General features: G+C 43.0%; 1 protein-coding gene across 1 annotated transcript; it reads left to right on the plus strand.

Annotated features, from left to right (window-relative positions):
* Positions 1-3,556: 3,556 nt before the first annotated feature.
* LOC137269912 (scavenger receptor class F member 2-like) lies at positions 3,557-5,999 on the plus strand. Its single transcript, XM_067803756.1, has 4 exons — positions 3,557-3,611; positions 4,174-5,079; positions 5,466-5,580; positions 5,888-5,999. The coding sequence occupies exons 1-4, from the start codon at positions 3,557-3,559 to the stop codon at positions 5,997-5,999; spliced, it is 1,188 nt and encodes a 395-aa protein (XP_067659857.1).
* The last annotated feature ends 3,471 nt before the right edge of the window (positions 6,000-9,470 follow it).

The raw sequence follows: 9,470 nt of genomic DNA on the forward strand, positions 1-9,470 counted from the left end.
ACGAATATACGTCACACCTTGGCACAACCGCACTTTCAAGGGCTTTCCGATGCATTTTAAATCTTTCATTTTGGATGAAGGATAATGAAATAATAGCTGGCGGAAGGTACGCGCCAGATCTCCGTTTTTACCTACCAGTCGCACAAGAACAGTTACGTAATGACGCGCATTGCCTGATTATCTCATGTTGCTCGAACGCCCGTTATAATTTGGCAGAGCCGCACTTTCAAGGGCTTTCAGATGCATGTTAAACATTAAATTTTGGATGGTGGATCGTGAAATTATAGCTGCCGTAACACTGACGGGAGACGAGCGCCGGATCCCCGACTACTTTACCCGCCATTGGCGCAAATGCATTTACATAATGGCGCGCATTGCTTGACTCTCAGACGCGACTCGAATGCACATTACACCTTGGCAGAACCGCACTTTCAAGGGCTTTCCACCACCGTAAAAGTTTATATATTAAGACCACAGGCGTTGCTTCTATGGCTTTATTCCAGTTCGTTGCAACTTTAACTCTGTCACGTATATTGATTCCTGTGTAGAGCGAATGTCTAATGTTGCACACCAGCATGTTGCACATTTCCAGAATCCCACATGAATCCCCTTGCAAATGCTTTGTAGTTGTAAATATTAACGACGCCGGTATAGCCGGTGAACAGATTTATGTAAATTCCGCCAATCTATATCACCTGCGGTATTTGTTGCATTTCGCACATGAAAACCCATGTAGCTCCACCACTAAATGCGCAACGTGTGCGTTTTATACACTGTCTGACACACGCTTTAACTGGCTTTCAAACGCAGTATAGAAATGCATTTTCTAAGGTGAATCGTAAGAGTGGTTGCCATTAGATCATGACCGGACTATGGTGGCATGATGACTACTGTGATATAGAAGAATTGAAGTTCAACAAAATTACACAAACCATCATGTCGGAGATTCAATCTGGACTGGTTACCAGGGGCACCATTAGAATCACGTTTGCATTTTTGGAGAGAGCGTTGGATCGGGTTTCCAACCATGTATAACATGCATAGATATCACAAAGTAAAAGGCTTCCAAAATACAATGGCGCGAGCGACTTCCACCGGAGGCTGGGTGGAAGAAAAGTCTTCCACCGAGACTCCTGTGGAAGAAATTCAGAAGGCCTAAAATCACGGAAACCTTAATTGCTGGGCTATAAATTTGCCAAAAAAGAAACGGAAAAATTCTACGTGACGCGCAAGGGTCCCGCTATCCAATGACGTGCAGGATGCGCGTGTAAGGCGGCGAATGCAGCTCCCAAGGGAGCCGTGCTGCAATAGGTGATACAATCTGGGTGGCATGTTCCCCTCCAGTCACCACTATGTTCAATGACAGATTGAGCATGTGAGCTGGTGTCCTCCTACACAGACTAAACGTTTGACAATGTGAATGTACACACTACAAAGTAAGATTATTAATAGACATTCTATACATTCCGTCCTCATTTAGTTCCATAACGGGCACTTTCCGGCCAGTATTGCCAGTGTGACAGAATAGATCACCCACTAAGTGTTACTGAAGCACTTCCTTTGCTAGGCTCGTGGTGTCTATTCAGCTCGAGCTCAATGAAAACAGTTCAGGGCTGTTGTATACTGTAACAGAACATGCTTCAGTGTGGGGTGTCTACGTAAATAGTTGCCTGTCACGCCTTGCCTCTGAACAAATGTACAACTGGAATAAAGTAACAGTGCACTATTTTATGCTATGCCTCTTTTGATGCAAATAAGATAGGAACATGATTTTCGGTGTTTTCATTAGACACTGTTCACCTGGTCACAGGATAATAAAGAAATCTATTTGATTCGAGATTAGGCATCATGACACGCCCTCGAACTTTTGGTGTCAAAAGTCAGTTCAGTAGCCTGTGTGCCATCAACCGTTGGTTTTGATGAGGACGACACATACGCGACGCTACGTGATTGAAGTAAGCTTGGGGAATGCTGTTCTATGTCTGATCCAACGCTTGTCCCTATTCATCTGAAGTCAGTAGTTAATTCTGGGGTTGACGTCGCTCCATTTTATCCTTGCTCGAAGTGAATTTACGTCTCTGTCCTTGAATGAACAACTGTCCACGAGGTACATACATATATTTCATCTCTGTATCACAGACGTGCCATATTGTACAAATGTGCTGTGGGAACATCTCCCTCATGTGAATGATATGTCACCAGGGCTGTATTCGACTGTTCTATATCCCATCTTTATCCACGCATACAGAAATAATGTATCATGTATCATGCTATAGGACAGAACGGATCTCCAGTCATGAATTCCGACCTCCGTTAACACCAGCCCACGCATAGTTCATATTCACTGTATTCAGACACCAAGGGAACGCCCAGTTTCGCTACACACGATGAAAAAGTGATATACTGAATGTATCCCGTAACACATACATTTGTGTTCAGTTAAATTCAATCTTTACATCTGTGTTTGTGTACACAGGTACGTCCAGTATATATGTTCACATCTTCACATGTTTTCATGTGAACTCTACTAGCCTATTCTCAGTTGGATTCTCCACAATGTATTTGGTGGTTAACCTTAGGCCGGTGTATATTGCCGTTCGCATGTCTTTCCCTCGCCATACCATCATCCTCACTTTCATCAAAGGGAGTTGAAAGTAAACCCTTTATCGCTGCCCACCGAAAACACGGGTAGTAACCTGGTAGTGTAGTACAGGGATGAAAATATCATTAAATTACTTTAGGTAATTGCGAAAATGCGTGTGATCCTTTAAATTGGTTGGGGAAAAATGTTTCTTAATAACTGGTTGGGCCTCTTCAAACACCCGTGGAGTACCTTCGTTTTGTGTTGGAAAAGATGAACTCTAACTGGGTGAAATTTGAAGTAGAGTTTACTGTTACACACTTTCATTTGGGACCAGGAGGACCATTCGCACAGACTGTAACAGACATAACATTCAGGTTGCCGTGATACTGATCGTTACTGTTTTGGTGCTGTTTTATTAACTGTCACTTAATTACCAGGAAACAGAAATAAACGGATGACCTTAACAGTGAAACTAGTGTCCGTCAGTTCAGTATCGGGCTTTCATGCAAGTAAGTGAGCATATTTTCTTGTCTAAGTCAAAAGCAAGTACATTTTTTCGTCTTTAGGTGTGTATGCTGTAGATACTACTTGTGGAGCCCTGCCTACTTGTACTGTTACATCCTATTTTGCCGGCGGTCCCAATCTGCCTACGTCCCAGTTTGCCTACTAAAATTGTCTGTGGCGGAATGGGAAATGACATTTTATCTGTAAATAAGGCTAATTAAATCAGCTGAGTTACTTCAGCCGACATGATGATAGTGGGGATAGTGAATGACAAGTTAAAGTTTAATGACTAAAGATACATCAAGACGTGTACTGTGATATTGTTTGTCTTTTACTAGAAACAGTTAAACTGTTTATTTATTGATGTAGATTATCATCTCAAAGTTTGGATTAACTTAATCACTGCATCTCCTCACAAGTCACGAACCTAACTTTAGTCAACATCTCCTTTGAGGTTGCAGCTACACCATGTCGCAATTCCTTCAGATCTTGGTCACGGCATACATCGTCATTTACTCACAAGGTAAGGATTGAGTGAGTGAGTGAGTTTAACGGTAAATCATGTCATCAATATGTGAGTGAGTTAGTGACTGAGTGGGTTTTGTTTACTAACGCCTCATACAGTTATATGTCGACTTGTAAATATGATGATAATATGAAAAGGAAAGTCTGATCTTGGATGCCATCATGCAAACATCAAGAGTATAGTTCTTACCTAGAAACTGAGATTTGAAGCCACAAACATAGGTTCCTGGAAGAAAGGCTACAGGTCTGCCTGGTTGAGCATGTTTCAAACGCAACCCTGTAAACAGGGTATGTAATCTGTGTATGATATATGCAATCATTATGGCTACGTCGTAGTATAACTATTCGTCACTAGTACTGGTTCTATGTACACATGAACGGCACTGATCTTGCCGTGTGAACATGTAAAGTAAGACTGCCATGATCTTCTATTGTAAAGATGTCTTCCTCACGAAGATGGTACCTGTATACACAAAGAAGGATGAGTTCTTCATAAATATGCTTCACATTAAACAGATTTTACAGATGATTACATTTACAGGTGCTAAATGTCCTGACAGTCAAGACACAGTGCCACAAAGGATATTTCGGCCTAACCTGCCAGGAGGTTTGCAGCAAAACGTGCAGGTACCACACATGTGAGTTGGTCCCTGACAAAGGTATTGGGAGATGTACTGATGGTTGTATACCTGGATTCCAGGGACTCACCTGCCAGAGACCATGTGACACTCACCACACAGGCTGTACCAGATGTGATGGGGAATATTGTCAGGTGTCTGGAGCGTGTTTCTCTGGTTGCAGAGACTCCTACTACGGAGCAGGATGCAAGGCATGTTCCAGCAGATGTAAATCCTGCAACAGGATCACGAGCACCTGTGAGGAGTGCCATCCTCCTTATTCAGGAGCAGAGTGTGGACCCTCATGTGAGAACTGTGTGGGAGGATGTGAGAGTGGCTGTACACAGGGATGCAGACACGGTTTCTATGGAGACGACTGTAAGGAAGCATGCAGTGACACCTGTCGTCCTAACCCCTCCCTGACTACTGATGGACAATGTCCAGATGGAGAATCATGCCCACCTGAGTGCCACAGCCAGAGTGGCGAGTGTGTCCACGGTTGTGTTGATGGCTGGTATGGCCCCAAGTGTTCCCGGCGATGCAGCTCTAACTGTCAACACCAGAGATGTAACCAGACAGGGGCGTGTGATGTCGGATGTGAACACCATATGTCTTCTTGTGAAGGCTGCTTGGAGCAATGCGTCAACCTCACCTGTGCCTCATCCAAGGCCTCTTGTTGCAGAGATTGTAATAATGATACTTCTAGTTGTGGACTGTCTTGTAATGGATGTACTGTATGTCTTGATGGGGTTGTTACAAACTCCAGCGATTACAACATCACCTCTTGTAGGTACAACTGCATTCACAACGCCTCATCACCTGATTGTCCCATCGGGGCTTGTGGCACAAGTAAGTAATACTCAATGATTGCCTTTCATTTTTTATTTTCATGGGTTAGCTGTGATGTCTTACATAGTCGAAGTTCACTCTGAAATCATCGTGTATTGTGTTGACAGAGAATCCCACAGTGTTTCAAGCGTGAAGGAATTTCTTACTAAGTATCATTTCACCAAAAACCGAGAGCAATTATGTTGGACTGGTAGTGCGGAGTACGTACTTCCCTCCAAAAAAACGGAAAACGCAGTACTCTTATTCATATGCTCATGGTTGAAGATAAGAAACACAAACGCTAGCACGAGGAATGATATACGCCAGGCTGTGAATAGGCTTCTGAGGTATACAGAATTATCTCTTTCAGACAAGAAAAGTCATATAATTGTGCTTATTACTTTCAGATGTTCCACTTATCAACACAGAGACAGTGAAGTATCTCGTGCTGGCTGTCATCTGTAACCTGGCAACAGCTCTATGTGGTTCTTGTTGCTACCGTAGAGGGCTGTCCACAAACAGGTAAGTTGTTGCTGCTACGGTAGAGGACTGTCCACAAACAGGTAAGTTGTTGCTGCTACGGTAGAGGACTGTCCACAAACAGGTAAGTTGTTGCTGCTACCGTAGAGGTCTGTCCAGAATCAGGTAGGTTTCTATCACTGCCAGTACCTACACCACATTTATACCTGTCTGACATAGTTTTTTGGCAGCTAATGTTTTTCATGTGTAGAGACAAGATGGGTTGCTGTCAAGAACAGTAATGAAAACACCATGGAGTAAATGTAAGGGCAAAAGCATGTATAAAATTGTTGCATGCTGATCGTGCAAGTGTTCCTGCTGGAACTGTTTCAGGGGAAAAGAACGTCCGGAGGGAAGAAGAGCAGATACCAGAGCAGGAGAAGTTGAAGCAGGCATCTGTCAAGACAGTTCCTTGGACATAGAGGAAGAAACGCGACCTGTCACTGTATACCTTTAATCCCACCTTCAGAGAGTAATAAAAGTGCGATGTTTATTCTTGATGTTATGCGTTTTACTGTTCGAGAGCTCCCTATCCTATTGTCCTCAGTGTTTTAGAGTGCTGGAAAATATCCTCAGTGTTTTAAAGTGCTGACAAATATCTTCAGTGTTTGAAAGTGCTGAGAAATGTACTCAGTACTAGTGTTTGAAAGTGCTGACAAATATCTTCAGGGTTTTAAAGTACTGAAATATGTCCTCAGTGTTTTAAAGTGCTCAAACATGTCCTTCGTGTTTTAAAGTGCTGAGAAATGTACTCAGTGTTTAAAAGTGCTGGAAAAAATCTTCAGTGTTTTAAAGTGCTGGAAAATATCCTCAGTGTTTGAAAGTGCTGAAAGATATCTTCAGTCATTTAAAAAGAAATTTTAAACCGAAGGTGGGCTCAAATCAGGATTATCGCTACCTTTGTGGGGATGGAGGCTCCGACGTTCTCAAAGTTGCAAAGAAGCCAATTCTTCTGCACATCATGCAACTTGCATCAAATATTAGAGTCCTTTCTGTGGTAAACATCAGCAGACATTTCTCTTTGCCTAAACAATTTACCATGCCTACAAGGACTGAGAACCCATGTGTCTTGCTGGACCTGATGTGACATTTGTTGAAACAATATGAAAAGGAGACTGAGTATCTCATTCCCCATTCTCCTAAACATTTGCAGGGCAACAGGGAATGATGCATTAAACCCTTTCTGTTCATGGCTTTATTTTACAAAGTGTCAGAAAGGCTTTCACATTTTGCCCACACATATAAGGGTTATGACTGGATTTTCATTATCTCGTATCGCGTCCAGATATTTACCTTTCCCAATTCCATGATTTACAATCGCTGCAAGGTCCTGGGCATTCATATTGACCATGGCATCTATATCTATATTAACTTGAAATTCACAATATACCCCAAAGTACTTAGGTATCCCACAGGAAACTGCGTTCCGTTCTCCTATGCTGTCAGAAACAATGCCGGTATTACACACGTGAATAATTTAAAGCATGCGGTTGTGCCCTATACAATTAAATGTATCTGCATCTACATAATTCCCAGCTGGTGTAACACTGCATGTGAGGTCAATTTGTCATGTATACTTGTTTACAGTCCAATATACAATATTCTTCTGCACTGTGGTGAATAGTTTCTGAAATGCAATGGAAGACGTATTCAGTTTTTAAGTTTAGGTTTGAAATCAGCTTCCCATAACTGTCATCACTGATTACACGTGTGACCTATGACACACTTACAAATAAAACAGTCCACTAATGTGACTGGTTAAATAATGTCCAGTTCTCCTTACATGGTGACAGGAGTCCATACATATCCAGACTGCCTGGAAAGTTTGTCTTCCTTAGTGCCCCGAATGGACATATGACTGGCTGCAGCTAGGAAACACAAACAGAAACAAGTTTAGCCGATAAGAAATATATGTCCTGTCCACGATGTAGTGGACACTAGGGCAGTGTGTGTTTGTAACATCTCACAGAAAATCAGCATGTCGAAAATCACCTGTGATCGCTGGGTTTCCATTCACAGGTAAGTGTTTGTGGTCGCTGCCGAAGGAGGGAGGGAATATGAAACAGATAAACATATAAACGTTTTTAAAATATCAATAGTCACTTGCCTTATAACATTGGTCATCTCATTAGGGACAATGCAGAAAATATTTGGGATTTGGGTGTTGAGGTTTTGGTAATGCTGTTGTTTTCGACATTTTTCAAATTCACATTCCACGCCATGAAGAATACACGAACTTGCTCAGCAGCGCCTCTGTCCAGTATCCACCGTGTCCCATGTGTGTGACCAATAGTGTCTGTGTTTAGTGTCGGTAGCCAGTAGCGCCTGTGTCCAGTACCAATAGCGCCTGTGTCTAGTATCAGTAGCACATGTGTCCAGTACCAATAGCACCTGTGTCCCGTATCTACAACAGCTGTGTCCAGTATCAATAGCACCTGTGTCCAGTAACTACAACGCCTGTGCCCAGTACCAATAGCGCCTGTGTCTAGTATCAGTAGCACATGTGTCCAGTATCAATAGCACCTGTAACCCGTAACTACAACAGCTGTGTCCAGTACCAATAGCGCCTGTGTCTAGTATCAGTAGCACATGTGTCCAGTATCAATAGCACCTGTGTCTCGTAACTACAACAGCTGTGCCCAGTACCAATAGCGCCTGTGTCCAGTATCAGTAGCACATGTGTCCAGTATCAATAGCAGCTGTAACCCGTAACTACAACAGCTGTGCCCAGTACCAATAGCGCCTGTGTCTAGTATCAGTAGCACATGTGTCCAGTATCAATAGCACCTGTAACCCGTAACTACAACAGCTGTGCCCAGTACCAATAGCGCCTGTGTCTAGTATCAGTAGCACATGTGTCCAGTATCAATAGCACCTGTGTCCCGTAACTACAACAGCTGTGTCCAGTACCAATAGCGCCTGTGTCCAGTATCAGTAGCACATGTGTCCAGTATCAATAGCAGCTGTAACCCGTAACTACAACAGCTGTGCCCAGTACCAATAGCGCCTGTGTCTAGTATCAGTAGCACATGTGTCCAGTATCAATAGCAGCTGTAACCCGTAACTACAACAGCTGTGCCCAGTACCAATAGCGCCTGTGTCTAGTATCAGTAGCACATGTGTCCAGTATCAATAGCACCTGTAACCCGTAACTACAACAGCTGTGCCCAGTACCAATAGCGCCTGTGTCTAGTATCACTAGTACATGTGTCCAGTATCAATAGCAGCTGTAACCCGTAACTACAACAGCTGTGTCCAGTACCAATAGCGCCTGTGTCTAGTATCACTAGTACATGTGTCCAGTATCAATAGCAGCTGTAACCCGTAACTACAACAGCTGTGTCCAGTACCAATAGCGCCTGTGTCTAGTATCAGTAGCACATGTGTCCAGTATCAATAGCACCTGTAACCCGTAACTACAACAGCTGTGTCCAGTACCAATAGCGCCTGTGTCTAGTATCAGTAGCACATGTGTCCAGTATCAATAGCACCTGTGTCCCGTAACTACAACAGCTGTGCCCAGTACCAATAACGCCTACGCACAGCACCAGTAGCCGCTGTGTCCCATGTGTGTGATCGATAGAGTTTGTGTTTGGTGTTAGTAATCAATTCGTTCATTCACTTCCAGATATACCATGACAGTTTTGACTGATTATTTCTATTCAATAATGTTCAGGCAACTTTGCGGCTGTTACGTTTACAGGTTTGAAAACGTATAAAACAAGCACTACCTAATACTGTGACTATATAATATGCATAATGTGAAGCAGTGATGCATGGAGGTGCCACATAGTCACCTCATAGATAGAAAACATAGATGAGATCAACTCCATAGACTTGTCACATTCTAAGTGGCGCTTATTACGATATGAAGGGATCACTGCAAGTCATGA

The sequence above is a fragment of the Haliotis asinina genome, unplaced genomic scaffold (assembly GCF_037392515.1).
Source record: "Haliotis asinina isolate JCU_RB_2024 unplaced genomic scaffold, JCU_Hal_asi_v2 scaffold_18, whole genome shotgun sequence".
Classification (NCBI taxonomy): domain Eukaryota; kingdom Metazoa; phylum Mollusca; class Gastropoda; order Lepetellida; family Haliotidae; genus Haliotis; species Haliotis asinina.

Bases quoted from the DNA above. Each gene is read 5' to 3' on its own strand.
- LOC137269912 (XM_067803756.1), top strand. From the start codon at position 3,557: ATGTCGCAATTCCTTCAGATCTTGGTCACGGCATACATCGTCATTTAC. The intron at 3,612-4,173 runs GTAAGGATTGAG...ATGTCCTGACAG, and splicing joins CATCGTCATTTACTCACAAG to TCAAGACACAGTGCCACAAA. The intron at 5,581-5,887 runs GTAAGTTGTTGC...TGATCGTGCAAG, and splicing joins AGAGGGCTGTCCACAAACAG to TGTTCCTGCTGGAACTGTTT.